Source organism: Macrotis lagotis, chromosome 1 (genome assembly GCF_037893015.1).
Source record: "Macrotis lagotis isolate mMagLag1 chromosome 1, bilby.v1.9.chrom.fasta, whole genome shotgun sequence".
Lineage (NCBI taxonomy): Eukaryota > Metazoa > Chordata > Mammalia > Peramelemorphia > Peramelidae > Macrotis > Macrotis lagotis.
In genome coordinates this window covers 49,719,632-49,746,901 of record NC_133658.1, presented here as the reverse complement: position 1 = coordinate 49,746,901, position 27,270 = coordinate 49,719,632, and the positions used below count along the sequence as shown (strand labels likewise).

General features: G+C 40.8%; 1 protein-coding gene across 1 annotated transcript in view; it reads left to right on the top strand.

Moving 5' to 3' along the window:
• TANGO6 (transport and golgi organization 6 homolog) overlaps positions 1–27,270 on the top strand; it is a 226,473-nt gene that overhangs the window by 147,658 nt on the left and 51,545 nt on the right. Inside the window, exon 16 of the mRNA XM_074200615.1 lies at positions 19,848–19,999. Coding sequence (XP_074056716.1) covers positions 19,848–19,999 — 152 coding nt within the window. The remainder of the gene's footprint in view (positions 1–19,847; positions 20,000–27,270) is intronic.

The window sequence follows — 27,270 nt, the reverse complement described above, 5'->3', positions numbered from 1 at the left end:
AGCACTTGTGTGGTGTTTTAAGGTTTGCAAAGTGCTTTAGGATCACATTTGGACCTATAAAGGGTTTGGTCTCAGCAGCCTTGAGAATTAGGTATTATTCTTACCCCTATTTTGCAGATGAGGAAAATGATGGTAAGCGAGGTTAAGTGACACCAGAGTGACATAGCTAGTAAAAATTTGAGGCAGAATTTGAACTCTGGTCCTCCTGATTCCAAATTCAGAAATCTATATACAGTATCCCACTTGAGATATTTGCCTCTGGAAAAAAATTTAGATGACACACAAGGTGGGGAAATTTAGATTCCAAGAGTAATTCAACCTTAGGCTATCATTTTCCAAAGTAAAAGGATAGTCATACCTGAAGGTGAAGGGTGAATCAGATGACTTTGTAAAGGTCACTTTTAACAGTAAGTTTTCACTGTTACCCTTGTCCTCTATTCCTATTTGTTGTTCAGTCATTTCAGTCCTTTCCAACCCTTGGTGACTTCATTTGGGCTTTTCTTGGCAAAGATATTAGAGTGGTTTGCGATTTCCTTTTCTAACTCATTATATTGATGCAAAAACTGAGGCAAACCAGGGTTAAGAGACTTGCCCAGGTTCACACAACCTGAGGTACAGTGTCTGAGGCTAGATTTGAACCCAGAAAGATGTGCCTTCCAGACTATTACTTTTTGAATAGTAGCTGCATTAAAAACTGAAACTTAATCAGGAATGACTTATGAAGTTATCCTTGGAACTTTGAGGTAGTAAAAACCAAAATTATGTTGGTTCTCTTCCTTGCTAGAAAATAAAACATTGGCAGAAATATAACCATCCACCAGAGAGTACCTAGTCGGGGAGGAAGGAACACCATGGACCTTCTACAATAATAGTCGAAAGCTAGCCACAAATCTTCATTGACCCCAAAGCCTCCAATAAATTGAGTTATTTACTAGTTCTTTTACAAAAATTGTTGCAAACAGGTGACTTTTATGTGAAATCAGCCCAGCTTAAGCACTGCAGGGATGGGGCATGACACAGTTCTCCACCTCCACTCCACCTCCCCTCCCCTCCCATCTTCTAACTAGTGAAGTTCATTCTAGCCAACTCATTTTGAAATGACTTCTCCACCCTTTCTTTGCCATTTCTCCCCCCCTCCCCCTTGACACCTGGCTGGCTGGCAAGTTGGGATATGTTAGTCTCTAAATTGTTACCGAGTGGAGTTTTTTTTTTGTGTGTGTGTGTGTGTGATGTGGTAGAAGTGGGTGATTAGCAGAACTTTTGAGGCCATACTTTTTAATGAGCTAGGATATCAATAGCTTGGTTCCTCCCTTACACTTTTTATTCTTAAATCTTCCAGAAAGTCTCCCATCCTAGCACCAAAAGGGCTCTTAGAGGATCCTCATTTTACCAAGGAGAATACAAGGTAAAAATGGTGGTCAAAGTCACACAGGTATTAAGTATTAAAGCCATATTTGAACCCAGAAATCTGATTCCAAAAATCAGAGTTCTTTCCGTTTTACTTGTTGAAGGGAATGGTATTCCTTTTCTACTTGGGCATTCATCAAATTTGTGTTATCTTCTGGGAGGAGAGATTTGTTATCAAATTCATTTACTTCCAGAAGGAAGACTGATAATTCTTTTGTTAGTGAGAGAATCCCATGGAAGACATTATCTTGTTTCCTAGATACTCTCTTTTGTTTGGGTTTTTGGGCCTGGGCTCTCTCCAGGATCTTATCTTATCTGTCTAATGGTTTCTTCTCAGTCTCCTTTCCTGAATTATATTCCATATCCCATAAGAGCAGCTGGATGCTTCAGTGGATAGAGCACTGGTCCTAAAGTCAGAAGGACCTAAGTTCACATCCAGCCTCAGATACTTACTAGCTTTGTGACCTTTAACAAGTCACTTTCCCTGATTGCCTCTCTCATCCAGGACCATCTCCAGACATCCTGATTCATATCTGACCACTGGACCCAGATGACTTCAGAGGAGACTTAGCACAGCCCCCCTCCACTCCAATTTAATTCACATGCATGCCATGGCTTCACCTCCCCTGATTGTCCTTTGAGAACAAAGGACAAACATTCTCCATATCCCATACTCTTAACTAAGGGTTTACCTGAAGACCCTACCCTTTTTTCCTATGTCCTCACTTGGTGATCTCATCAACTTCCTTGGGTTCAGAGATCATTTTGATGCAGATAATTCTTAAATCTGATAAATCTGATAAGTCCTGAACTCCAGTCAAATATCATCCTTTCAACTAGATATCATATAGATATCATCGAACTCAACTTGTTCAATATAGACTTCATTATTTTGCTCTCCACTCTAAACATTCTTTGTTACTCACACTGTGTCTAAGACTGGCAGCAGTTCTTTAATATATAGGATATTCCCTTTATCAACTATTTTTGGCTTCTAAGTAAGGAAGAGGGTAGCTTGGGATATGGGGAATAGTTTTCTCTTTAAACTTCAGCCTCTTTTGCCTTAGGAAAGAGAATATAGTGATACGACACAGTATTCTCTGTGTTTTCTTCCCTCAACTGGCTTATTTTGGTGAGGACAGCTATCAAGTCTTTAAAAACTATTGGACCCCTACTATCAAAGGAATCAGGAGCTTATACTCTATTAGTTGGACATCAATCATATGAATGACATGGAATGAAAAGCTTGATGAGATATCAAGAAATCCTTCAAATTCATATTATTTTTTTTTTTTTAGTTTTTGCAAGGCAATGGGGTTAAGTGGCTTGCCCAAGGCCACACAGCCAGGTAATTATTAAGTGTCTGAGGTCAGATTTGAACTCAGGTACTCCTGACTCCAGGGCCAGTACTCTATCCACTGTGCCACCTAGCCACCCCTAAATTCATACTTTTTAAAGGATCCTTTTCTTGTTTCTTTTTTTTTTTTTTTTTTTTTTTTTTTGGTTTTTGCAAGGCAAACAGGGTTAAGTGGCTTGCCCAAGGCCACACAGCTAGGTAATTATTAAGTTTCTGAGACCAGATTTGAACCCAGGTACTCCTGACTCCAGGCCCGTGCTTTATCCACTGCGCCAACTAGCCACCCCTCTTTTCTTGTTTCTATCAGTATTTTAGGATCAGTCCAATGACAGATTAAAAATTCTGCAAATCTTTTCACTATTCATTTCTATACTTCTCACCTTTAAAGGCTGCCATCCTTTTAAAGCTTATTTAAATAAATCTGAATCCTCCTGTTGCTGAACACACAGCTGTTCGCTTCTCAATAAGCTTGATGATTTCTTGGTTCCTGAGAGGAATCCAAAGATTCAAACATCCAGGTGTTAACCATTATCATTGTACAAATCAGAGCCATTTAGAGCTGAATTGTGAAGATAAATCAGAGCTGCCTTCCTTGAGTTTGTTGGAAAATCCAAGGGGGATTTGTTCTGCTCAAATTTTTTGTTGGCATGTAAGTGTCTAGAGGGAAATGAAGGGTCCATGGCTCCCTTTTCCAAACCTAAGCTGGAATGTGTTCTTGATGAGGCAGAGAAGTAAGGAGGGAGTGCATCCCAGGCATGAGAGATGACCAGGATAGAGATGGGCATTCATTTCCTTCTAATTTTGTCTGAATTGGTTTTGTTTATACAAAATCATTTCATTTCATGTAACTAAGAGTTGATTAGACTCCAGTGCATAAGAAACAGGAAGAATAATGTCCAATAAATCTAGAAAGATAGGTTGTTATGCACTTCAACAGTTAAACAAAGCAATTAATTTTTACTGAATTTTATGAGTAAGGAGAATGACCTGACCAGATTTACACCAAGGAAAATCACTTTGGCAGCTATGTAGAATATAGGAGGTCTTCCAGTAACCTAGGTGAGCCAAATGGCTTTTGTGACCTTATTTTCCTAGTTCTTCTCTTGTCTGACCAGTCCTTGATACCTTTGCTGTAACAAAATCTGGATCACATCCCCTAACTGTGGGTGTTCCCCAGGTTTTTCTCTAGATTACCTATTCTTCTCCCTCTGTGCTCACTCTCCTGGTTACCTCTTCAGCAACCAGGAATTTAATTAGTCATCTCTAAGCCAATGATTCCCACATTAGTATGTCCAAACCTAGTCTCTCCCTCTGTGTCAATCCATCATTGATTGCCTATTTGACATTTCAATCTATCAGAGATACCAGAAATTTGACATGTAGTCTTATTTTTTCTCCCAAACCCACCCCCTCTTCTAAACTTACATATTTTTGTTGAAGGCAGAACCATTCTTCTAGGATGAAAGGTTCATAAACCTTGTCTATCCTCTCCTCACTCTCACTCACCCCACATTTTCAGCCAGATCTTACTATGTCTGCTTCCACAAACATCTCTTATCTAGCCACTTCTCTCTACTCATAAAGTTATGAGGTTGTACCTCAAGATTGTTTTAATTTGCATCTCTCTAATCAAGTGATTTCGAGCATTTCTTCATCAGATTCTAGATAATTTTGATTTAAAAAAAAAGAAATACTTATTGGATCAATGATTAAATCAATGAAAAAAATTTAAAAATAAAATAAAAATGCTTGTTCTTATTCTTTGATCATTCATCAAGTAGAGAATGGCTTTCATTTTTATAAATTTGGCTGATTCCTTTATTTTTGAGAAATGAAACCTTTATCAGAGAAACATGCTGTAAAATTTTTTTCTCAGTTTTCTACTTTCCTTCTAATTTTGTCTGAATTAGTTTTGTTTGTGCAAGAACATTTCACTTCATGTAACTAAAATTATCCATTATATTTCCTGTGATCATCTCTCTTGTTTGGTCATAAACTCCTTTATCTATAGATCTGACAGGTAAAATTTTCCATGTTTCCCTAATTTGTTTATGATGTCTCCCTTTTTGTCTAAATCATGTTCCCATTTTGACCTTTGTCTATGCTGTAGTGAAAGTTTTTTAAGGATGGGGGAGATGTGAATATTTTGAAGTTAGTAAGAAAGGAACCAATATGTTTTAGGTTTAAGATTCAGGAGAGGGAAGGAAAGGGGAAGTAGCCTTAGCACCTATTATCTGCTAAGCACTTAACTCATTCAAGGCTCAAAACAACCCTGTTGTAATCCCGATTTTGTAGTTGAGAAAACTTGAGGCAGACAGGGCAAATGACTTGCCTAGAATCACTTAGCTAATAAGTGTCTGAGACTGGATTTGAACTCAGGTCATCCTAGCTTCAGGCCCAGCTTTCATTCACTATGCCACCAACTACCTTTAAGGGATTAGAAGAAATAATTGAGGCCACAATGTGGTAGAGAAGTTGGGAGGGGATCGAGGCAAAGACCCATGGAGAGTTGTCAGCATCCAAGGTTGGAAATTCTTTCCTTCCCTTAATGTGACCCACTGGGAATCGTCAGTCTTTGAGCAGAAATGAACTTGTCTCCAACCTTTGCTTTCCCTAGGGTTCCTGGAAGAATGTCTGTTCCTCAAGGACAGGGACTGTTTTGTTTTGTATGTAATAGGTGTTCTTATTGATATTTGACCTTCACTTTTTTTTTTTTTTTTTTTGCTAGGCAATGGGGTTAAATGGCTTGCCCAAGGCCATACAGCTAGGTAATTATTAAGTGTCTGAGGCCAGATTTGAACTCAGGTATTCCTGACTCCAAGGCCAGTGCTTTATCCACTGCACCACCTAGCCGCCCCTTCTGTCCTTCACTCTTGAAGAAGATCATACATCAGGGAGGTGATGCCATGACAAGCATGTGAATTGGATTTGACTAAGGGGCTACTGAACTATCACTAGCCTCACTTTCTCCTCCAGAGCCATCTGGACCAGTGGCCAGATATGGATTAGGATGACTGGAGATGGCCCTGGATGTGAGGCAGTCAGGGTTAATTTGCCCAGGTTGGATCTGTGAACTCATTCTTGGGGATTCCTCCCTCCATTTCAGATTGAAATCCATCCATGCATTTTCTATGGATGCAGTTCTCATCTGTAACTTTCTCTGAGTCCTTTCTGGGAGATTCTCACAATGGAGACCTTGTTCTGATTCTAAAATTCATCAATACCAGTGTCATAAGTAGGCTGTGCATCTGTTCTTCTTTTCTCCTCTATAGTAAGAAAACCAATATCCACTTGGATCCCTTCCTCCAGTAGCCTATTAATTCATCAGTCTCTGAGTAAAAATTGCTCACTATGAATACCCACAGCCATGCACCCTCTGTTATCTTTCCCTTGGCACTCCCTTAGCATCTTCTTTTCCTCTGCTCCACCACAATCACCGTAGAAAGAGACTGAGGGCATTGGACTAATGATATTTTTGTCTGTTTTATGGATTTTGGCTAAAAAATTCAATTTCTCATGTTCAACTTGGTGAATGGAACCCACTACCCCCGTCATAGGGTCTGTGCTCCAGGCAGCATCAGCCAGAACCTACATTCCTGGCATAGGGTTCCAGAACCTACTGTAGTGATGTGTCAGACAAGGACTATTGTGGAGGAGTGCTTCCTTTTGTCCAGATTCTTCCAGTTCAAGCCTGAAGGGGAGTTCCCTAATTTGACTCTTCTAGGATATGGCAAAAACTTTTCTTCCTCTCTTAAAAAAGGGAGGGAAGTAATCCAAAACAACCATTCCTTCTAGTGAAGCAAGTAATATTAGGTAATAACCTATTAGAATGATAAGGAATATTTGACAAAATTTGGGCCAAGTATTAGCAGTCTTTCAGAGAGAAGTGAAGTTTTGTATTTTGTATTTTGCCAAGAACATCTGTTGTTCTGAGTGCAGGGAAGGCCAAGCTGAAGGAAGGTTATGGTTTTATTGCTTAGTCAGAAATTCTACTCTCTCAGAAGGCTCCTTTCCATAGTCCTGGATTCACACTTTTAAAGAAGTTCAAAATTTGCCAGAAGTTGTATCACACAGTGACATAAGCTAAGCTAGTTGACTCACCTTTTTTCCTGGTAACTTGAGGGATGCAGAAAAGTGATTTAGCCCTTTGGGGAAATCATTAATTGATTAATTCAGTCAGTAAACATTCACTGTCACAGGCACCGAGCTGAATGCTGGGGGATACAAAAAGAAGCAAAAACAGACCATCCCTACCCTCAAGGAGTTTAAAATCCAGGGGTCTCCCATTAGATTGCACAGCATACAAAAAGAAGCTGAAAAGCATGGGAGGGGGCAGATGCCTGGCAGACCATGATGAAGGGGTCCAAAGAAGACCCAAAACTGGTGGGAAATGGAGAGAAGATGGCTGAGTCCCCCTCTTTATCTAGTGGTTCTGAAGCTCCTGGCCCTGCCCTCCACTCCTAAGGCCCAATCACAGGGGAGATGTGAGGACCAAGCAGAGTCAGGCTTTTTGGGATATTAAAATTTCCTGACAGAATAAGGAAGATCAGAGAAGTCTCAAAGCAGGGAACCCGTGGGAAATGTGGGAATAAATGAGCTAATATTATGATTATTCTTTAGGCCAGGATTGCTCCTCAGGGTTGTCATTATATGGAAGAGAAGCACAGGTTGAAGCTTTTTGTGGTTGTTTTCTTTATTTGTTGTTAGTTTAAGTTTTGATCTTTAAAGACACGCCAGCAGATTGGCTCAGGGAAAGGCTTCATGGGTTTGCCTCAGCTTCCTCATATGTAAAATGAGCTGGAGAAGGAAATAGCAAACTACTCTAGTATCTTTGCCAAGAAAACCCCAAATGGGGGGTTGTCTGACAAAGAGTCAGACACGACTGAAGCAACTGAGCAATAGCAACAATGGGATTGTAGGATAAAACTGATCTTGTGGACCAAGGATGTAGAGGATGCATGAGTTATAGGCCACCACGTGATGACCTTGGTTCTGGTTCTGAGAGATGAATCAGCAAAGGAAATAGGCCCAGGCAATTCAGCAGGCTGATTCTGAGTGACCCAGATTGGGAGCATCTGTGTAGTTAGCAAACTCAACTAGACAAAAGGAGCCAGAGTCCATTATAAATACACCAAACTAGAGTCAGCAGACAGACCAGGCCCCTTCACCACCCACGAGCACATTGTCTTTAGAGGTGTCACATGGTGAACTCCTTGGACACTCCAGCTCTTCATGTCAACATGCTCCTCTTACTCCTCAAAGAAGGGAGAAGGAAGGCACACAGCCTCCTGAAATACCTTCTCTGCCTCTCGATTCTCTTTTTCAATCTGATTTAATTCATCAAATATTTCTTGAACATCTATGTGCAAGAGGAAGAAGCATAGCCCGGTGGACAGAGCCAGCCTTGGCACTCAGAGGACCTGGGTTGAAGTGCTTCGTCTGACACATCCAGTGAAATCTCTCAGTGTTCCAAGTCTGAACACTAACTCTTATCCTAGAGTTCCCATACTGATGAAATCATCCCTATCTGTACTATGTTATAAATGGAGTGGAGATTATAAAGATCACACATATTTGTTTATTAGCTTACATTGTTACTTATTTTATTTATAATTTATACATATTTATAGTTGTACTTTATCATTACAAAACACATGTCTGCATTATCTCTTTTGATCTTCACAATAGGTCTAAAAGTAAGCAATTTAGGTGTCATCATCATCCTTTTATGTAAAAAGGAAATTGAGGGTTAAATAAGACTTGCCCAAGGAAACACATCTACTCAGAAGTGAAACTGGGCCTCTAATTCAGGCTTTCTATACTCTCATCCCTTGTTCCTTCCTTGGCACTGTGATACCAGACACAGCTGTTATGGCCCCTCTTACAGGTCACCAAAGAAAGCATTGGGTGAGTAAATCAAAGCACTTACAGTCTTGTATAGAGGAGGAGACATGAAGAAATGATGAATCTAAGGCATAATCTTTTTTAAAAGTTATTTATTTATTTTGAGTTTTACAATTTTACAATTTTTACAATTTTTTTACAATTTTTCCCCCATCTTGCTTCCCTTCCCCCATCCCCCACAGAAGGTAGTCTGTTAGTCTTTACATTGTTTCCATGGTATATATTGATATAAGTTGAATGTGATGAGAGATAAATCATCCTTAAGGAAGAAAAAATAAAGTATAAAAGATGGCAAAATTATATAAGATAATGGGTTTTTTAAATTAAAGGTAATAGTCTTTGTTCTTTCTTCAAACTCCACAATTCTTTCTCTGGATACAGATGGTATTCTCCATTGCAGACAGCCCAAAATTGTCCCTGATTGTTACACTAATGGAATGAGCAAGCCCATTAAGGTTGATCATCACCCCCATGTTGCTGTTAGAGTGTACAATGTTCTTCTGGTTCTGCTCATCTCACTCAGCATCAGTTCATGCAAATCCCTCCAAGCTTCCCTGAATTCCCATCCCTCCTGGTTTCTAGCATTTATTTTTATTTTTATTTTTTTTAGGTTTTTGCAAGGCAAATGGGGTTAAGTGGCTTGCCCAATGCCATACAGCTAGGTAATTATTAAGTGTCTGAGGTCAGATTTGAACTCAGGTACTCCTGACTCCAGGGCCGGTGCCCTATCCACTGAACCACGTAGCTGCCCAGCCCCCCGGTTTCTAATAGAACAATAGTGTTCCATCACATACATATATCACAGTTTATTAAGCCATTCCCCAATTGATGGACCTCCCCTCAATTTCCAATTCTTTGTCTAAAGCATAATCTTAACTATAAGAGTGGGCAAAAAAAATGTACTAGGGATTTAGAGGAGGAGGCTAACCCTTTGAGCTGGAAAGAATAGAAAAAATTTCACGGAGGAAGAGGCATTTGATATGGTTCTTGAGTAGGCAGCAATATTATAATAGAAAGTGGTGGAAAGGACAAGTCTTTTAGGCAGAAGAAACAAACAAATAGGGAAGAACAAGATCTGGATTATTGCTCAGTTTGCTAAAACAGAGTGTGGGGTGGAAAATTAAGACTGAAAAGTAGTTTGGGACCACATTTTAGAGGGTCTTGAATGACAGGATAAAGAGTTTGGATCCCATTTGATAAACCATGTGCTATCACTGAAGGATTTTGAATGAAAAAGTGACCCAATAAAAATGGTACTTTAAGATCAATGTAGTGTCAGTGTGTAGAATGAATTGGAAGGATCTGGTGGTGCTAGGAAAGACATTAACAAGAAACTGTCCAAATTAAGAACTGATAGAACTTGAAGATTATTGGGGTATTGTGGGAGGGAGGAACAGGAAATAGTTAAAGATGATTTCAAGTTCCTGAAGTCACGTAGAGGAAAAATGTGTATCTGTTTAACTTCCTTGCTCAAATACCTTTCCTAAAATAGGATTTTCCCAATCTCTCTTTCCAATTCTTCCTTCCCCTTACTAGTGAGTTTTTTCTCTGACTAAAACAGTCTCCCACTTTTATGACAGATAAGTGTCCTACTCATCCTTCTCAATTCCCTTTGATGATTCATTGAATATGAGATAAGGATCTTCTAGACATATTGTCATTTCCTCATAGAAGGGAATAGGCATGTATATGGTGCCTCCCCTGCGCTAGACACTGTTCTGACGCTGTGCTAAACTGTGCTTTACAAGTGTTATCTCATTTGACCCTCAGAACAATAATGGTGTGTAGATGCAATTATCTCTATTTTAAAAGTGAGGAGGCAGGCAGAGGTGAAGTGGCCTCCCCAGGGCCACACATTTAGTGTCCTAGATTACACATGAACTCAAATCTTCCCCATTCCAGACCTAGTGCTCTGTCCGCTGCTCTGACTAGCTGCCTGCCATAATAGCACTAGAATGGGAATAGGAATCTTTCTCCTAAAATTGAGAATATTTGAGTGTGTGTGTGTGTGTGTGTGTGTGTGTGTGTGTGTATGAGTTTTAAAATTTAATTTAAATATAGTATTTGCCAATAAACCATTAATCCTTAGCAGCTTAGTAAACAATTACTAAATTCAGAGGGACCAGAAGATTATCAGGGCTAGGCCCTACATTATAGCTTAAGAAGCTTTGAAATTCAGTGACCATCATATAGCTTAGTTCATTTGAGTTGTTTAATTTTCCCTTTTATGAACTAGACCTAGTTTTAAGTAGCTATGATATATTTGCTTACAAAACAACAAACTATCTTATTTTAATTTCGGGAACCATAGAGCTCTTTGTGTGATGCATTTTGGAAGGAACTTTGGTTTTACAGTCAGAAAATCTGGATGCATTTCTAAATGGGCCTCAGTTTCCTCGTCTCTAAAATGAGGGGATTACACCAAGTGGCTTTTCTGAGTTCACTTCCTTGGCTGCTCCTAGGAGCTCTCTGGTTCTCCATTTGCCCATCTGCATCATGTCATTAGCAGGACAGGACAGTCGGACTCTGGGTCAGACCTGCAGCAACATGAGGCAACCAGAGCATGACTCTCCTCTTTTGAGACCTTCCCTTTTATTACAAATCTTTCCCAGGGCTTGGTTCTTCTTCTATTGGCTTTAAGCCAACTCTTCCCACACCCAGGCATGCAAGGAAAGCTCGGTTTTACCCTGCACCTGGGGCAGAGCCTGGAGAACTACTGCCCACACTGGCTGCCGTGCCATGGACTCAGCATCTAGGCCACTCCTTCTGCAGGGGGCTCATTCCAGGCCTGAAGCAGAATTTCCCAGTTTGGAGAAAAGCCTTCATTGTGCCTTCATTGAGTATTTATATGTTCATACAATAATTGACAGCCCTAGTCAGTGATGTTGCCTACCTCTCATCTATGCCATACCATTTGTGGGAAAAGGACTATGGACTATCGACAAGACTTCTGAACTGAACTGAACAGTGCCTGTGTCAGTTTCTTGGGAAGGGTCTGTCTGGGGGCTCTTGAACTTGTGGCGAACCCTCAAAGACAGAACACCCAGGCAAAAGCCCCTCCCTCTTCCCTTTAAACTTTGCTCCCATGGGTTTGATTATCTCTCTATGCCAATGTCCTGCTCCAGTCTCCCGCCTGACCATGGGTCTTATATCACTAAATAACTAGTAAGCTTTTCAAAATGAATGACCTAGAGTCATGGTAAATGCATGTCCAAAGCAATGTATTATATCTTCCCCAAAACCTACCCATCTGCCAGAGTTCCCCTCCCTATTTCTGTGGGGAGAAGCAGTCTTTCCAGTCTAATAGTTTTGTGACTGAGGAGTTATCCCTGATTCTTCATTCTCCACCTCTATTTCCAGTCATTTGCCAAGCCTTGACACTTCTATTTTCATAACATCTGTCATGTAGCTACCTTTCTTACTGCTCACAAAGTTACCACCTTGCTTCATATAATCATCACTTCTCACCTAGATTATTCTAAGGATTTTCTAATTTTCTCTGCTTCAGCTTCTCTCCTGCTCTTTCCATTCTCCATTTAGCTGCCAAATTGACTTTCCTTAAATATAGATCTGACCATACACTACTTCTCCACTCAATAAATTCCTTTGACTCTCCAACCGTTATCTTTTAAAATAAATGCTAGTGAAAGATTTTGTTTTTTATATTTCTCACTATATCTCTTCCCCTTTACCCTCCCAGAGAGCCATCTTCTAAAAGAAAGAAAGAAAAAAGGAGAAAACAAAGTCAAACAAAATTTGCATATGTAAAAATCCAATTTTATATTCCCCCTATGTTTGCAAAGTGTAGGGACATGACTTCTTATATCTCTCTTTTTGGGGGGACCAAACTGGATCATTATCATTTTACAGTATTCAGTTTCGATTACTGTGTTGTATGTTGTTTTATTGACTCTGGTTACTTAGCATTGGTTCCTATTCTTAGTATTTGTCATTTATTTCAAAAAAATTTTTTTGTATTTAATTCTTTCAGTTACATATTAAAATAGTTTTTTTGTTAAAGTTATTGAACTCAAGTTTTATTCATCATAAAATTCATACAACTTCTCATCACTGTCAGAACTCCCATCCATTAGCTTGTCCTCATCTGTGATTGATGACAAATCAGTGTCAAAGAAGAGACTGACTGCTCTCCTGCCTGTACTCTGGTCTGTGGTTGAACACAAACTCTCCCTGGGCAAGTCTGGTGCATGGACACATGCTCAATCCATTCCATTTCATGAACCTGAAGCACCAATTGTGTCTTCCTGTAAAATCAGTCACTTCATTTTCATCAGCAATTCTTGCCTCTTGCTGAACCATCTTTGTGGACACAGGAATTCCAGTGGCCCTTTGCTTTTCAATCCATCTCTTCCATTCCCTCTCTAACTGAGGCAGTTTGACTGCCTTGCCTCTCATGGCCTTTTTTTTAAATAGTTTTAATATTATTTTTTTTTTAAATTTCAAGTTCCAAATTCTCTCCCTCTCTCTCTGTTTCCCCTTCTTGAGAAGGCAGGCAATTTATACATTAAAATTATAGATGTATGACTAGGTGGCATAAAGACCCGGAATTAGGAAGATTTGGGAATCAAAGAGAATGAATAAATCAAAACTAAAGGTTGATTAAAATTAGTGAACCTTTAGTCAACCTGATTAAAAAGAAGAGGAAAGTCAAATTAACCAAGGGGAGGAGGGGGGACACAGGAGAGAAGAAATAAAAAGAATCATCAGACTACACAATTTTAGTAGGTAAATTGGGTAAAATCTCAACTAAATTGAAGTAGATTCTAAAGAAGTGGATTAAACAAGATTTTATAATACAAGAGCATTAAACAGGGATCTTAAATAATCCAGTCTCAGAAAAAGAAATTAAACTATAAAGTAACTGCCCAAGGAGGGGGTGGGGTGGGAATAACCTGGTTCAGATGCATTTCTAGCCATGGAGGTTTCTATTAAATTTTTTTTAGGGTTTTTTTTTTTTTTGCAAGGCAAATGGGGTTAAGTGGCTTGCCCAAGGTCACACAGCCAGGTAATTATTAAGTATCTGAGACCGGATTTGAACCCAGGTACTCTGACTCCTGGGCTGGTCCACTGCACCACCTAGCTGCCCCTTCTATTAAATTTTTAAGGGACGGTTAATATAATACAAATTATTTTCAAAAATTGAGAAAGAAATCATCCCTTTGAACTTGATTTTTGAGATAAATATTATCCTAGTCTCTAAACCAGGAAAAAATTAAGAAAAGAAAGAAGATTATAGGTACATATCATTAATGATTATATATTTAAAAATGTTAAATAAATTTCTGGTCCAAAAATTGCAGGAACTTATTAAAAAAAAAAACAATTCACTGGGATCAAGCTAAAATTAGGCTAGAAATGTAGAGACTCTAGGTCAATGTTAGAAAAACAGTATAAATAATCATTAAAAACAAAACCACATGATTATATCAATAGATATAGAATGAATCTTTGACCAAATATAAGATTAATGTATTCTTTAAAAAAAAAAAAACCTGGGGTAGCTAGGTGGCACAGTGGATAGAGCACTAGCCCTGGTGTCAGGAGGATCTGAGTTCAAATTCGGCCTCAGATACTTAATAATTACCAAGTTGTATGACCTTGGGCAAGTCACTTAACCCCATTGCCTTGCAAAAAGAACCCCCCACCCCCCCCAAAAAAAAACTCTACAAAATATAGGCATATGTTTAATATGATAAAAAGAATTTAAAATCAATAGTAGAATTATAGTCAATGGAGAAACAGTAGAAACTTTGCCAATAAGCAAGAAATGCCCTTTTTTACCTGCTGACAAAGATAAGATAAACCTACCTGTTTGCCCATATAACATGACAATTTACTTAGAAAACTCTGAGGAATAAGCAAAGAAATTAAGATAATTAGTATTTTCAGTTAAGTTGCAGACTACAAAATAAATCCTTAGGAATCAGTAGCATTTCTTTATAGTAATGACAAAACCCAAGAGGCAATAATTGAAAGAAAAATCGCATTCCAAATAGCTACAAAATGCATAAAATATCTGAGGATGATTCAAGAAAAGCAGAAATCTTTCCTGCTCAAAAGTCTTGCCATTGGATTCCAGTGACTCTGGAGGAGAGAGGGAGGCTAAAGACTATGCAGCCCGACCTCCCTTCAGTCCAGTTCACACAGAGGCTACCCTTGAGACATCCTCATCAAGAATGAAAGCCATGGGGTGGCTAGGTGGTGCAGTGAATAGAGCACTAGCCTTAGAGTCAGGAGTACCTGAGTTCAAATCCGGTCTCAGACACTTAATAATTACCTAGCTGTGGGGCTTAGGCAAGCTACTTTTTGCCTTGTAAAAAAAAAAAGAAGAATGAAGGCCAAACACTATATACACCACAATAATTAATGGACATTCTACTTGGGAAGAGAAATAAATCATTACATTGACAACAAAAACAAAGGAGACAAAAGGCATTCCATTTGGCGAGGCTGGGGGACAGGTCCTGCAAAGGAGTGCACTGAGCTGGGGCTTGAAGGAGGCTGGGGATTCCAAGAGCTCCAGGTTAGGAGGGAAAGAATTCTAGACATGGGGAACCACCAAGGTAAAGGTAAGTGTTTTTTATAAGCACTTAAAGGTTTTCAAAACTATATATGTTAGGGGCAGCTAGTTGGCGCAGTGGATAGACCAGCCCCAGAGTCAGGAGTACCTAGGTTCAAATCCGGCCTCAGACACTTAGTAATTACCTAGCTGTGTGGCCTTGGGTAAGCCACTTAATCCCATTTGCCTTGAAAAAACCTAAAAAAAACCAAAAACAAACCAAAAAAAACTATATTGTTATCTAATTTGATCTTTATAAGAACCCTCTGAGGTAAATGCTATTATTATTCCCCTTTTATAGATGTAGAAACTGAGACTAAGTGAAGCTTATGACTTCTCCAGGTCTCTGGAGCAGGATTTGAACTCTGGTCTTTCTGTCTCCAGATCCAGCACCAGAGTCACTGTACCACTGAGCTGCCCAAGATAGAGCATCAGTCAGGATGACTGATCAGAGAATGTGGGAGGGGGGGAATACTAAGTTGTGAACCCTGGAAATACAGAAATGGACCAGGTTATAAAAAAAGTTTTAAATGACCATCAAAGGAGTTTCTCTTTGGTTTGGTAGGGTAACTGGACCTACCTCTGGGACATGTCTCACTGAATATCCTAGAAACAAGGGCTCCTGGAGCTTTATTCAGCATCTCTCTAAGGAGAACCTGGTATCTCTGTGGATGAGAGTGAGACCACGAGAAGGTTCCTGCAGACCTCCAGACTGGAGGCAGCAGCGGGCCTGGGAGGGAGCTGGGTGAGGAGAGAGAAGCAATTCAGGGCAGGGCTAATTTGGGGAAAGAAGTGACAAAAGTTGGTAAAGGATTGGATAAATGGGGTGTTCGAGCCTGACTGGCCATTCTGGAGAACCTTTTGGAACTGTGCCCCAAAGTTATTAAACTGTCTGTACCCTATGACTCGGTAATGTTACTCGCAGGGTTCTGCTCCCAAGAGATCAAAAAATAAAGGAAAAGAACCTTTATATAAAAAATATTTCTAGTAGCTCTTTCAGGTGGCAAAGAATTAAAAACTGAGGGGTGCCCATCAACTGAGGGATGAACAAGTCATGGTGTGTGAATGTGATAGTATATTACTGTGCTGTAAGAAATGATGAAGGGAATGGTTTCAGAGAAACTTGGGAAGACTTTTATGAACTTATACAAAGTGAAATGAGATGAACCAGGAGACAGCTTATACAGTAAGAACATTGAAAAGAAAAAAAGCTTTAAAAGTTTCAAGGAAACTGATCAACACAATTACCAGCCTCAATTCTATAGGATTCATAATGAAACATGCCGTCCCATGCCCATTAATTGGGGAAGGGTTGAATAAATTGTGCTGTGTGATATGATGGTATAGTATTGTCCCATAAGATATGATAAGCAGCTAGTTCTCAGAAAAACCTGTAAAGATTTACATGATTAGCTACAAAGGGAAATGTGACGTGGACAAAGTAACAACATTAGCTGTTAATGACTTAGCTGTTCTCAGCAAATCAGTGACCCAAGACAGCTCTGAAGGACTCATGATAAAAAAAAAATACTATCCATCACCACAGAAAGAACTGATGGTATCTTAATATATTGAAATATACTTTTTAAATTTTATTTTTCTTGAAGTTTCTGGTTTTTTGATAGGGGGCAAGGAGGTGTTATGTTTTATTTTGCAACATGGCTATTATGGAAATGTTTTGCTTAACTTCACATGCATAACCAATATAGAATTGCTTATTTTCTCAATGTGGGTGGGGTGCAGAGAAAGGAAGGGAGAGAATTTGGAACTCATAGTTTTAAAAATGAATGTTAAAAATTGTTTTTATATATATATTATATAAATGGGGGAAAATAAAATACTAAATAAATTTTAAAAAGGAAAAAAGAAACATATTATTCCAAACCTGACATGTGATTGATAGGCACAAATTACAGATTGAGTCTTTTTTTTTACATAATCAGTGTGGGAATTTGTTTTGTTTGACCATAATATTTGTTATAGGTTTTGATTTTTTTGTTTCATCAAGGAGGAGTGAAGGGAGAAAATGTGTACTTGGAAATAAAATTGAATTTATTTTGTTTTTCCAAGGGTGGTGGTTCCCTTGACTATAATAGAGACATTCAGAACTTGGTGATGGAGGAATGGCATTCAGGAGGGACTCTAAGGTTAGACAGATAGACTTTGGGGATCATCAACTTATATATAATTGAATCTCAAAGGAGCTGATGAGTTAACCAGAGTGTCCAGAAGAAAGAGATATGAACCCAGAATCAAGCCTTAGGGGTCACTCACCAGGATGCAGATTCAACAAAGAGTGATGAAGAATTCTGCAAAGGGGTGGAGGAGTACCAAAAAAGGGCTGCTTCAGTCATAGGGTGAGTTTGGAAGTCAGGCTGCAAAGGTTTAGAAGAGAAAGAATGATATTGGTCCTTTTTTTTTTTTAATTTTTGCTAGGCAGTGGGATTAAGTGACTTGCCCAAAGTCACACTGACTGAAGCTAGATTTGAACTCAGGTCCTCCTGACTCAAGGGCCATTTAGCTTCCCCAATGTTTGTCCTTCTTAAAAGAAAACCATGATATCAGGATGCCATGATAAGCCCATGAATTGGATTTTAGTTAGGGGTGCTGTGCTAAGTCACCACTTTCTCCTCCAGAGTCATCTGGGTCTAGTGGTCAGATATGGATCAGAGTGACTATAGATGGCCCTGGATGTGGGGCAGTCAGGGTTAAGTGCCATGCCTAGTGAGTATTAAGTGTCTAAGATCAAATTTGAACTCAGGTCCTCCCGACTTTTGGGCTGGTCCTAGTCCTCTATCATTGCACCACCTAGAAAAGAGAGAGAAGAGAAGTGGAGGCACCAAGTGTAACCACATTTTCAGTTTCACTGAGAAAGGTGGGGAAACATTATGGGATAGCAATGATCAAGGAGGGTGGAATCTAGTGAAGCTTTTTTAAAGGTGGGAAGCACAAAGATTGAAGATTAAAGAGGGGTCAGTAAGAGTGAAGCATCTTCTGGAGGAGCTGGGAGGGAATAGGATTCCATGCAGAAACACTGTCCTTTACAGAGAGAAGGGGGAAAGGAAGACATAGCAGGAGATGATTCAGAGGTCATGAGGTGAGAAAGATAGAAGGAAAAAAGAGGGGACTCTCAGTGAATGGCCTCAGGTTTTTTGCATTTAATATGAGGCAAGGTTTCCCATTGAGATAGTGGAGGGGGAGGGGGAAGAATTGAAAGAGCACCAACCCTGGAGTCAGGAGGACCTGAGTTCAACTCCAGCCTCAGATACTTAATACTTACTTAGCTGTGTGACCTTGGGCAAGTCACTTAACCCCTCCTCCCAAGGAGCTTGCATTCTGTGAGATGAGACAACATATATGAAGATATGTATGTATGTAAGGAGATACAATAGCTATATAAACACATACATATGGTATACAAAGTAAGTAGAGAGGGATTTCAAAGATGGGGGGGGGATTGTAGAAGGTGGCAGTGATGGTCACAGCTTAAAGCAAGAGAAGGAAGAAAAATCTGCATTGAAGATGAAGGGATAGGGGCAGCTAGGTGGTGCAGTGGATAAAGCACCAGCCCTGGAGTCAGGAGTACCTGGCTTCAAATCCAGTCTCAGACACTTAATAATGACCTAGCTGTGTGGCCTTGGGTAAGCCACTTAACCCCATTTGCCTTGCAAAAAACATATATGTTTATATATATATATATATATAAAGAAAATGAAGGGATAGTCCAGCCCAGGCATCAAAGAACAGACAGATCCAAAGAGAGGAGATGGAACATATTTATGAAAAAAGAGAGAAAAGCAGATGGGGTTAATGGTATAGTGCTGTGGGAGAGGCTGGAAAGCTAAGTCATTAGTAAAAGCCAGTCATTCAGAGTTGGTCCTCCAGGTCAGGGGGAGTCCATGGAGGTTCTTGTTTAGGGGATGATGTGACCAAACATGTACTCAGAGATACTCTTTGGCAGCTTGGTGCAGACCGGGAGTGGGGAACAACTTAAGCTGGGGTGACCAGTGAAGAGCCATTGGAGTTGTGTGGACAAGGGCTGACGAGTGCCTGGAATGAGGGGATTTGAGAGAAGGGGGCGGAATATTATGGAGAGCATGGTTTAGCAACTAATTGGAAATGTGAGGCCTTCACAAGCATTGATAAAGACATGCTGAGATTGAGGTGTTGGGAATCTCTAGTAGGTGGTGAGCTAAGTCTGGAGCTCAAGATGTAGCTGCAGGGATGATGTTTAGCCTTTGGGGGAGCTGATGAGGCCCTTCAGAGAGCAATGACAGAGAACTTAGGATAAGGCCTTGGGGATCCCTCTCCATTAGGGATCTCATCTGCTCCCTCATAGTGATGTTCTAAGAATGTAATGAAATAACATGAATAAGAGAACCCCCTCAAAGTAGGAAACACTGGACATATATATATATATATATATATATATATATATATATATATGTATATGTATATGTATATATGTATGTGTATATATGTATTTATATATGTATATATACATATATGTATGTGTATGTATATATACATATATATATATTTTAAAGGTTGGAAATGCCTTTTAAAATAAGCTCTGATTTCTTCTCTTTCCTCCAACAGGAGACATGGTCTCAAAGTACCAAGATCCTTTGATTCACACCTTCCTCAGGGGAGCAAAAGATACAGACAGTAGCCACCGAGCCAGCAGCTTGTCCAATCTTGGAGAACTTTGTCAGCGGCTCCGCTTTCTTTTGGGCCCTGTGATTCACGAGGTATTGTATGTTGCTTTTGGGGCTGCTTCCTTTGAGCTTTATTCTCTTGCTGGAATGTAGTAAACTTTAAGATCTAGCTGACAATGTGAATCCTACTGTTGCCCTTCCGTACATGAGTCTTCTCTGTCTCCCCTCTCTAATTAATGTCTCTCTTGTATTTAAAATAATAGTGGTAGTGGTGGTGTGGTGGTGATGGTGATGTCTCTAGATGGGAAGAAAAGATGGACTAATATGTGACCAGCAGTTCTTTTGTATGAAAGTATGTGTACATATATGTGTTTCTGTCTTCATACGTGTTTAAAATACATGTATAGATGTGTCTATGTCAGTCACCCTTTAGTTTGCACAAATGCTTCTGCTCACTTTGTGCAAAAACTCCTCAAGGACGAAAGCTTAGAGGATGCTGGATAAATGTGCGTGATTTGGGCAGCAATCTGTCTATTGACTCCAATCTTAAATACTTGAATATTATATTCAGAAGAATTTGCTGCATGAGACATACGTTATTTCCTGAATTTGCATTTGACATTCCATGCAGAGAGATAAATAGGCACCTTCCTCCATTCACTGTAATTTCTCGACTCCCTGCTATTAAACGCCTTTGCTTTATTGGTAATAAGGTACTTTGGCTGCTATTGGATTCTAATTACAAGGCTTCTGCTGTTACTTAATGCCAACCTGGGGCTTTGATCACATGTAGCTTCCACACCAGCTGGTCTTTTTTTCACGAACATGTCCTGTTCTTTTACCCAGGATCTTGAGTTGAATCTTTAATCTCTTAGAAATTGTTCTTCATGCCAAAATGCTTAGAAACCTGACTCTTCCCTCACAATATGTCTCAAATGAATGTCACCCCCTTCTCTTCCACTATAACTACTCTAGTTCAGGTCACCATCCCTCTTACTGCCTCCCGTGTGACTGCCCTGCCTGTCACATCTCTCATCTATAGTCTCTCCTCTCCCTCTCTTCCTAGCACCTTAACATCTGGCTTCCAACCTTATTCTACTCAAACTGCTCTCTCCAAAGTAACCAGTGATCTCTTAGTTACCAAATCCAGGGGTCTTTTCTCAATCCTTATTCTCCTTGATCTCTCTGTAGTCTTTGAGACTCTTCATCACTCTGTCCTTGATCTTTCCTTTCTAGGTTTCTGGGCACCAGACTCCCCTGGTTCTCCTGACTTTGCTGGCTCCTCCTCAGAACCAACCCTCTAACTGTAGCTGTCCCTCAGGTTCTGTCCCTGGCTTCTCTTCACTTGGTGATTTCATCAGCTCATACAGAATTTAATTCCCATCTCTGTTCTGATAGTTTTCAGATCTACCTTTCCTGCCCCAAGCTCTGCTAATCTCCAATCTCACACTTCCAGATGGTTTTCTGGTCTCTCAAACTAGATGTCTGATAACTCAACATGTCCAAAGTATACCTCGTGATTTCCCCCCCCAACACTTCCCCTCCATCATTAATATAACTACAGAGGGGACTTCCAAGTCCCTCAAGCCCACAAGTTAGGAGTCTGATGCCTTCTGCATGCCTCTTTCCCCCCATATCCAGGTTGTTGCAGAAGCTTGCAGTATCTCTCAAATATGCTCCCTTCTCTCCTCTGGCCCAATCACCACTCTAGTGCAGACCCTCATCAACTCACCCCTGGACTGTTGTAGTAACTGCTGGGGTTGGGGGGGAGGTCTACCTGCCTCAAGTCTCTCCCCTCTCCAATCTTTCCTTTAGTCAGCCAGTCACCAAAATGATTTTCCTAAAGCACAGGTCTTACTATTTCATCCACCCTCCCACTCAATAAAGTCTAGTGGCTTCTTGCAACCTCAAGGGTCAAATAGAAATTGTGTGGTTTGGCATTCAAAGTCCTTTATGATCCAGTCCCCTCCTACCTTTCCTGTCTGCCTAACCAGGTACTCTTCTACTCAATGACACAGACCCCTTAGGTGTTCTACAAATAAGACCTTCTTCTTTTGGCCCTGGACGTTCTCTCTGGCTGTTTCCAGTCCCTGGAACTCTCTCCTTCCTATGCTCTGCGGCTGACCTCCCTGGTTTCCTTTAAGTTCCAGCCAAAATCCTGCCTTCTCCAGGAAGCAGTCCCCAACTCCTCATTCCAGTGCCTGCCCTCTATTAATTATTTCCTATTGATTCTATCTATAGCTCTCTCAATCTTGCTCTCTCTTTCCATATGTGTGTGTCTGTATGTATATGCATATATATGTTTATTTGCATGTTGTTTCCCTCAGTAGATCGTGAGCTCCCTTGCCAATTTTTGTATTCTCTTTTGCTTTGCACAGAACCTTAGCCCTTCATAAATGTTTATTAGTTGGTGATTACTAAAGAAGAGATGGCTAAGTGCATTCTTATTAGAGAGACAAAGCCTGCTAATTTTTTTTTAACGTATAAAGCTGCCCTAAAAGCATGAAAATTTCTGTACAAGTAGAAGTGGTTATAAATATTGATTTTTAAGTGCAATTTCTGCAGTTCCCAAAATCGGCTTCTTCCTCTCCTGCTGGGTGGAGAATCCGGATTGCTCATGGGAATGGATGTGTGAAAAGGTAATGACAAGAAACGTCATGTATCTTAGTATTAATGGAACTGCTCTTAGCCACGAAACATCAGAAGGCAGGGTATTCCCTGTGATTTGAAAACCCAGGTGTTTCCATCCCACACAATTGCTGCTTCTTCCTCTTAGATGTTCCTTCTTATGTAGCATCCCACGCTCATCTTGTCATTGAAGACCAGCTGGGCTGCTGCCAAGGGCTACATTGTACCTTTGCTGGATGGCAGGTCTCAACAAGCGTGGACAGCTGTCATCCTCAGAACTTTAGGACCCTTCCTGTAGACCCTTCCCCGGCTCTTTAATTAAGAAAGGGGACATTTTTCTCTGGATTTTTAGAGGTTCTTTGACAACTTTTTCTCTTTCCCTGATAATCCTTTAAAATCCTTTGAGTCTCTGAGATCTTTTATTCTTGAAGAACTCAGCTTCTCGTCATCACTTGCTCTGTTCCTGAGACTTTGATGGGCTTAGATTTTTAGTCTCAGTAATGCTTGGGTCCAGTAAGCTCAATTGCACAGGTGCTCTGAGGGGATACAGTTAGTCACCAAGAATTTATTTATTTTTCATCCCAACAAGCATGTTTTAAGTACTTCCTGGGTCCCAGGTATTGTGTCTGGGGGCTAGTGGGGTTAAGGTACAACATTCCATAGCCTCAAGGAGCTTACACTCTACTGAGAGAAACTGGATGTCCATGGACAGCTAAATGAAGGTTATATAAAAAATAGCTATTTTAGCTGAGAGGAAATAGAAGAGGTGGCATTGTGGAGGGAGAGGCAGGGTGGGTCGCAGCAGGGGCCAAGGTGTGGAGACAGGATCTGGAATGTTGTTGCCAGGAATGATAAGGGGTCCCACCTGGTAGGAAAGGTAGTAATCAGACAGCAAAGACTCAATTGTAAAAATACAAAACAAAGAAGTCTTTCCTTTGTCCTCAAGGTCCCTAAAGTTTCTTGAGTAGGCCAGGTCTACCTTTGGAAGCTGAGTTTGGAATCTGTGTGGAGGACAGATTAGAGAGGAAGAGGCTGGAATCTGGAAGACCAAGGAGGCGGCTGTTGGAAAATGAGGAAGGCCTGGGTTTAGGAATGAGCAACCTTAACAGAAAGGGTTAGGGATACAGATAGAAAAAGCACAGCAGTGTCTGGTGAGCAGGGAAAGGTTTCATGGAGGGGAGAGTGCACAGTCTATACTGCATGGCATGGTCTGAGGGTGGCTAGATGAAGGAGAAGGGGTTCCAGAAGTCAGGTGAAATTTAATAAGTGTTTTCAATGTGCAGGGTGCTGGGAGTTTAAAGAAAGGTGGAAATAGTCTAGTGCTCTGACAGACCGATGGGGGGAGGCAGCATCCTTGACAACCGTGCAGACACAAGATGTCCCCAGGACCAGTGAGGGGTCATCTCAAAAAAGAAGGCACCTAGACTAAGGAGGACTAGACCTGACAAAAGCCAGAGAAGCTAGGCTTTGGAAGATGTGAGAATGGAGGAAGGAGAATGTGAGCATGGCTTGTGAAATACCAGAATCAGAGATAATGTGGCTCATGTGAGGGACAGAGGAGGGCAGTGTCACCAGATGTGGAGAATGGGGAGAGTGGAGGGCAGGGTGTCAAATGTAGGAAAAGGCCAAATCCTGCAAGATTTAAAGAACCAAACAGAACTTTATATTTGAAGTAACAAGGGATCACTGAAGTTGACTAAATTGGCGGGGGGTAGGAGTTTAACCCATACTTTAGGAGGATCCATTTGGCAGCTGAGTGGGACTAGAGTAAGGACAGGAGACTATTATGGTAGAAGAGGTGAAAGATGACAAGGTGAGGCCAACATCATAGACGAGATGTCAGGGTATTGAAATGATTAAATTGTGGGGTGAGAGAGGAGCTTGGGATGGCCCCAATATTGCAGGCTCAGGTGATTCTAAGAATGGAGGTACCCTTGATGGAAAGAGGCAAATTAGGAAGAAGGGTGAGTTTAAGGGAAAGTTCAATTTAATGTGACCTTAGCAGTGGATTATTAGGAAACTCAGATAAGAATAATTTGTTCTCTTCAATCAAACAGTAAATATTGATTAAGTACCTACAAATTCCCCATCTTAGTCTTAACCACTTCCCAGACATCTCTGTGCCATCCTGCCTACACTCAGTCCTCCTCCTCCTTCATCAAAAAATCATCAGTCCCCAGGTTCTTACTTGGTTCCATGATCACCATACCACTTATAGAAATCTCTATCATAGCTCATAATAATAATAATAATAAATAGTCCTGTAAAGTTTGCAAAGATATACTTGAGTTTCACAAAAACCAACTGCATGAGATAAATGATAATAACATCCCCATTTGGGGGTGATCTGCCTAGGATCACACATTTAATAAGTGTCTGAGGCAGGATTTGAACTTGGGTTTGTCTATCTCACAGACTGGCACACTCTTCATCACTCTGACACCCAGTCGCCTATACTTCAGCCCCCCCCACCACACCTCCACCGCCTCCTCCTCCCACCCGAGGCTCTGTTTGTGGAGCTTTCTACCTTATTTTGCTAGCTCTGAAAATGGAGATAAAATCATGATACATCATCAGTTGATCTCCCTCTTGACTTCCACTCTTCTGTGTGTGTTCCTTCCTCCCTTAGATTGTAAGCCCCCAGAGTGCAGGGACTGTCTTGTTTGCTTATGATTGGTCCCTAGAGGCTGGAACATAGTATTTGCTTCAAACATGCATTTTTATTTGATCAGTGATGGCTCTGTGGCCTGCACTTTCAAAATGATACCCAGAGCCCTGATTCCATGAATAATTCCATGTCTCTCCGCCCTGTGGACCATCTCAATTTGGGTGGCCCAGACTGAGACTCTGGGATCTGTTGTGCTCACTGACAGAAGTATGCAGGACTCAGATTCAGCAGTTCTGAAATTCTATACAAGGAATTCAGGTTTTTCTTCTATGTCCTGTCAAGATTTGACATGCTTGGGAAATGTTTTTGTTTCTCTGTTTCTGCCGGTTCCTGTCAAGAGCTGTCCTACTTGAAAACACAGAGACAGTATCATACAGTGGAAAAAACACTGAATTTGGGCTTAGGAGAGCAACCATCCTGATAGGCTGACTGAGTTCCTTCACTTCTCTTGACTTTGCTTTTGTTCACTTTATCACTGGTTTTTACCCTGGGTTCCCTGGTTCATGGGTGAATTTCAGGAGGTGAGGGAACTCAAGTGGGGAAAAAATGCCCTTTTATTTTCACTAGCTTCTCATTGAACTTTGGCAACAAACAGGATTCTGAGAAGGGGCCCAGATTGCCCCTGGGGTCCATGATAACAGGGGTCCCTGTTAAGGAACCCTGGAGCAGAGGCTCTCCAAGTTTTCTCCAGATTCACCATTTTGTGAAGTTGAACCTTAACAGCTCCAAGCTTCCTTCAATGCTTTCCTTTCTTCTCCACAAGTAGGTATGAGTTATAATTAAACCAGGAAGGAAGAAGCCTTCCTCCATGTGGTTAATAAGATGTTTTTAACTACTCAAAACAGACAACACGCAGGTCATGTAGACCTGGTTTCAGGCTCTGGGAGGAATTAGAGATAGTAGGAAAGAAACATTAAACTATTGCATGACCAAACAGACTTTACATTCTATGTAGGTTAAGGCTTTTAGGGCAGGAGGCGTGGATAAGCCAAAAACTGGATTGTGGAGGTAAGGGAGAAGCACTGAGCAGGTTGCATGTTCCAGTGGAACCAACGGGGAGAATGACTGGATGACCAGGGAGCCCACTCCTCCCTTCCCAACAGAAAAGGAAGAAATTACATTCTTTTTACTTTCCCAGCTCTACTGTCTTGGAAGTGTATGTGAGGAGGGGGTAGTGGAAGGCTGGCTTGTGGAAGAATAAAGCAACTTTATAGGCAGGTGGTGTGCTCTTTCTCATCACCCCTGATTATAGATGCTGCCAGAGCCACAAAAGGGTTCTGAAGGCTGAGGACTGCAATAAAGGTGGGGTCCCCACTACAGAGCCAGGGGAGAAAAATGGACAAAAAAACAGGCAGCCAGTGGATATTCTAGTTTAGGAAGCAAATAAGAAGAAGGCCTGTAGTCTCCTTAACCAAACCTCAAGGGAGGCAGGCAAGACCCAGAGGAGTGCCTACAACCTCTGCCCAGCCACCCTATCAGCCCAGGTTCCTCCTGACTGTATCAGCCCCAGCACTTCTGTGGGTCAGCAGGTACTTAGCTTGGCTCATATTCGTCTCTGATTTTAGCTCTTGCCTTGTAAACCCTCTGCCTTCAGACAGAGTTAGTGCATCCATTTGCTGTCTGTTAGGAGGATACCCAACCAAGTTCTCCCAATCAAGTGTCTGGCACCTCGGGGCTCTCCTAGGTTCTGGGGTCGGACAGTGCCTCTTTGGCTGAATCTCCCCGAGAAGCAGCCATCTCATTTCAGTTGTTTTGAGCTTTCCCTTCTTCTGTGGGCTGCAAGTTTATCTATTAGCATTAGAATTTGATTAAATGCCAATGCATCCCAGACGCAATTATCTTTAAGAACACGCTGCTTGTACAGATCCTCTCTGCTGTTGCTGATTAATTAGGCACTTTGAACTATGCCCAACTGTTGGAAAGCTGAGACAAATACAACCTGCAGAGTTTAAATTTCCAACAAGCTCCCCTTCTTGTGTATTCTTGAGGTCTTTTTAAAAAGTCATCCCTTAAGAAAGCTTAATCTGTATTTGTACATATTTACAAACACACAGTCTGCCTGTTTGCT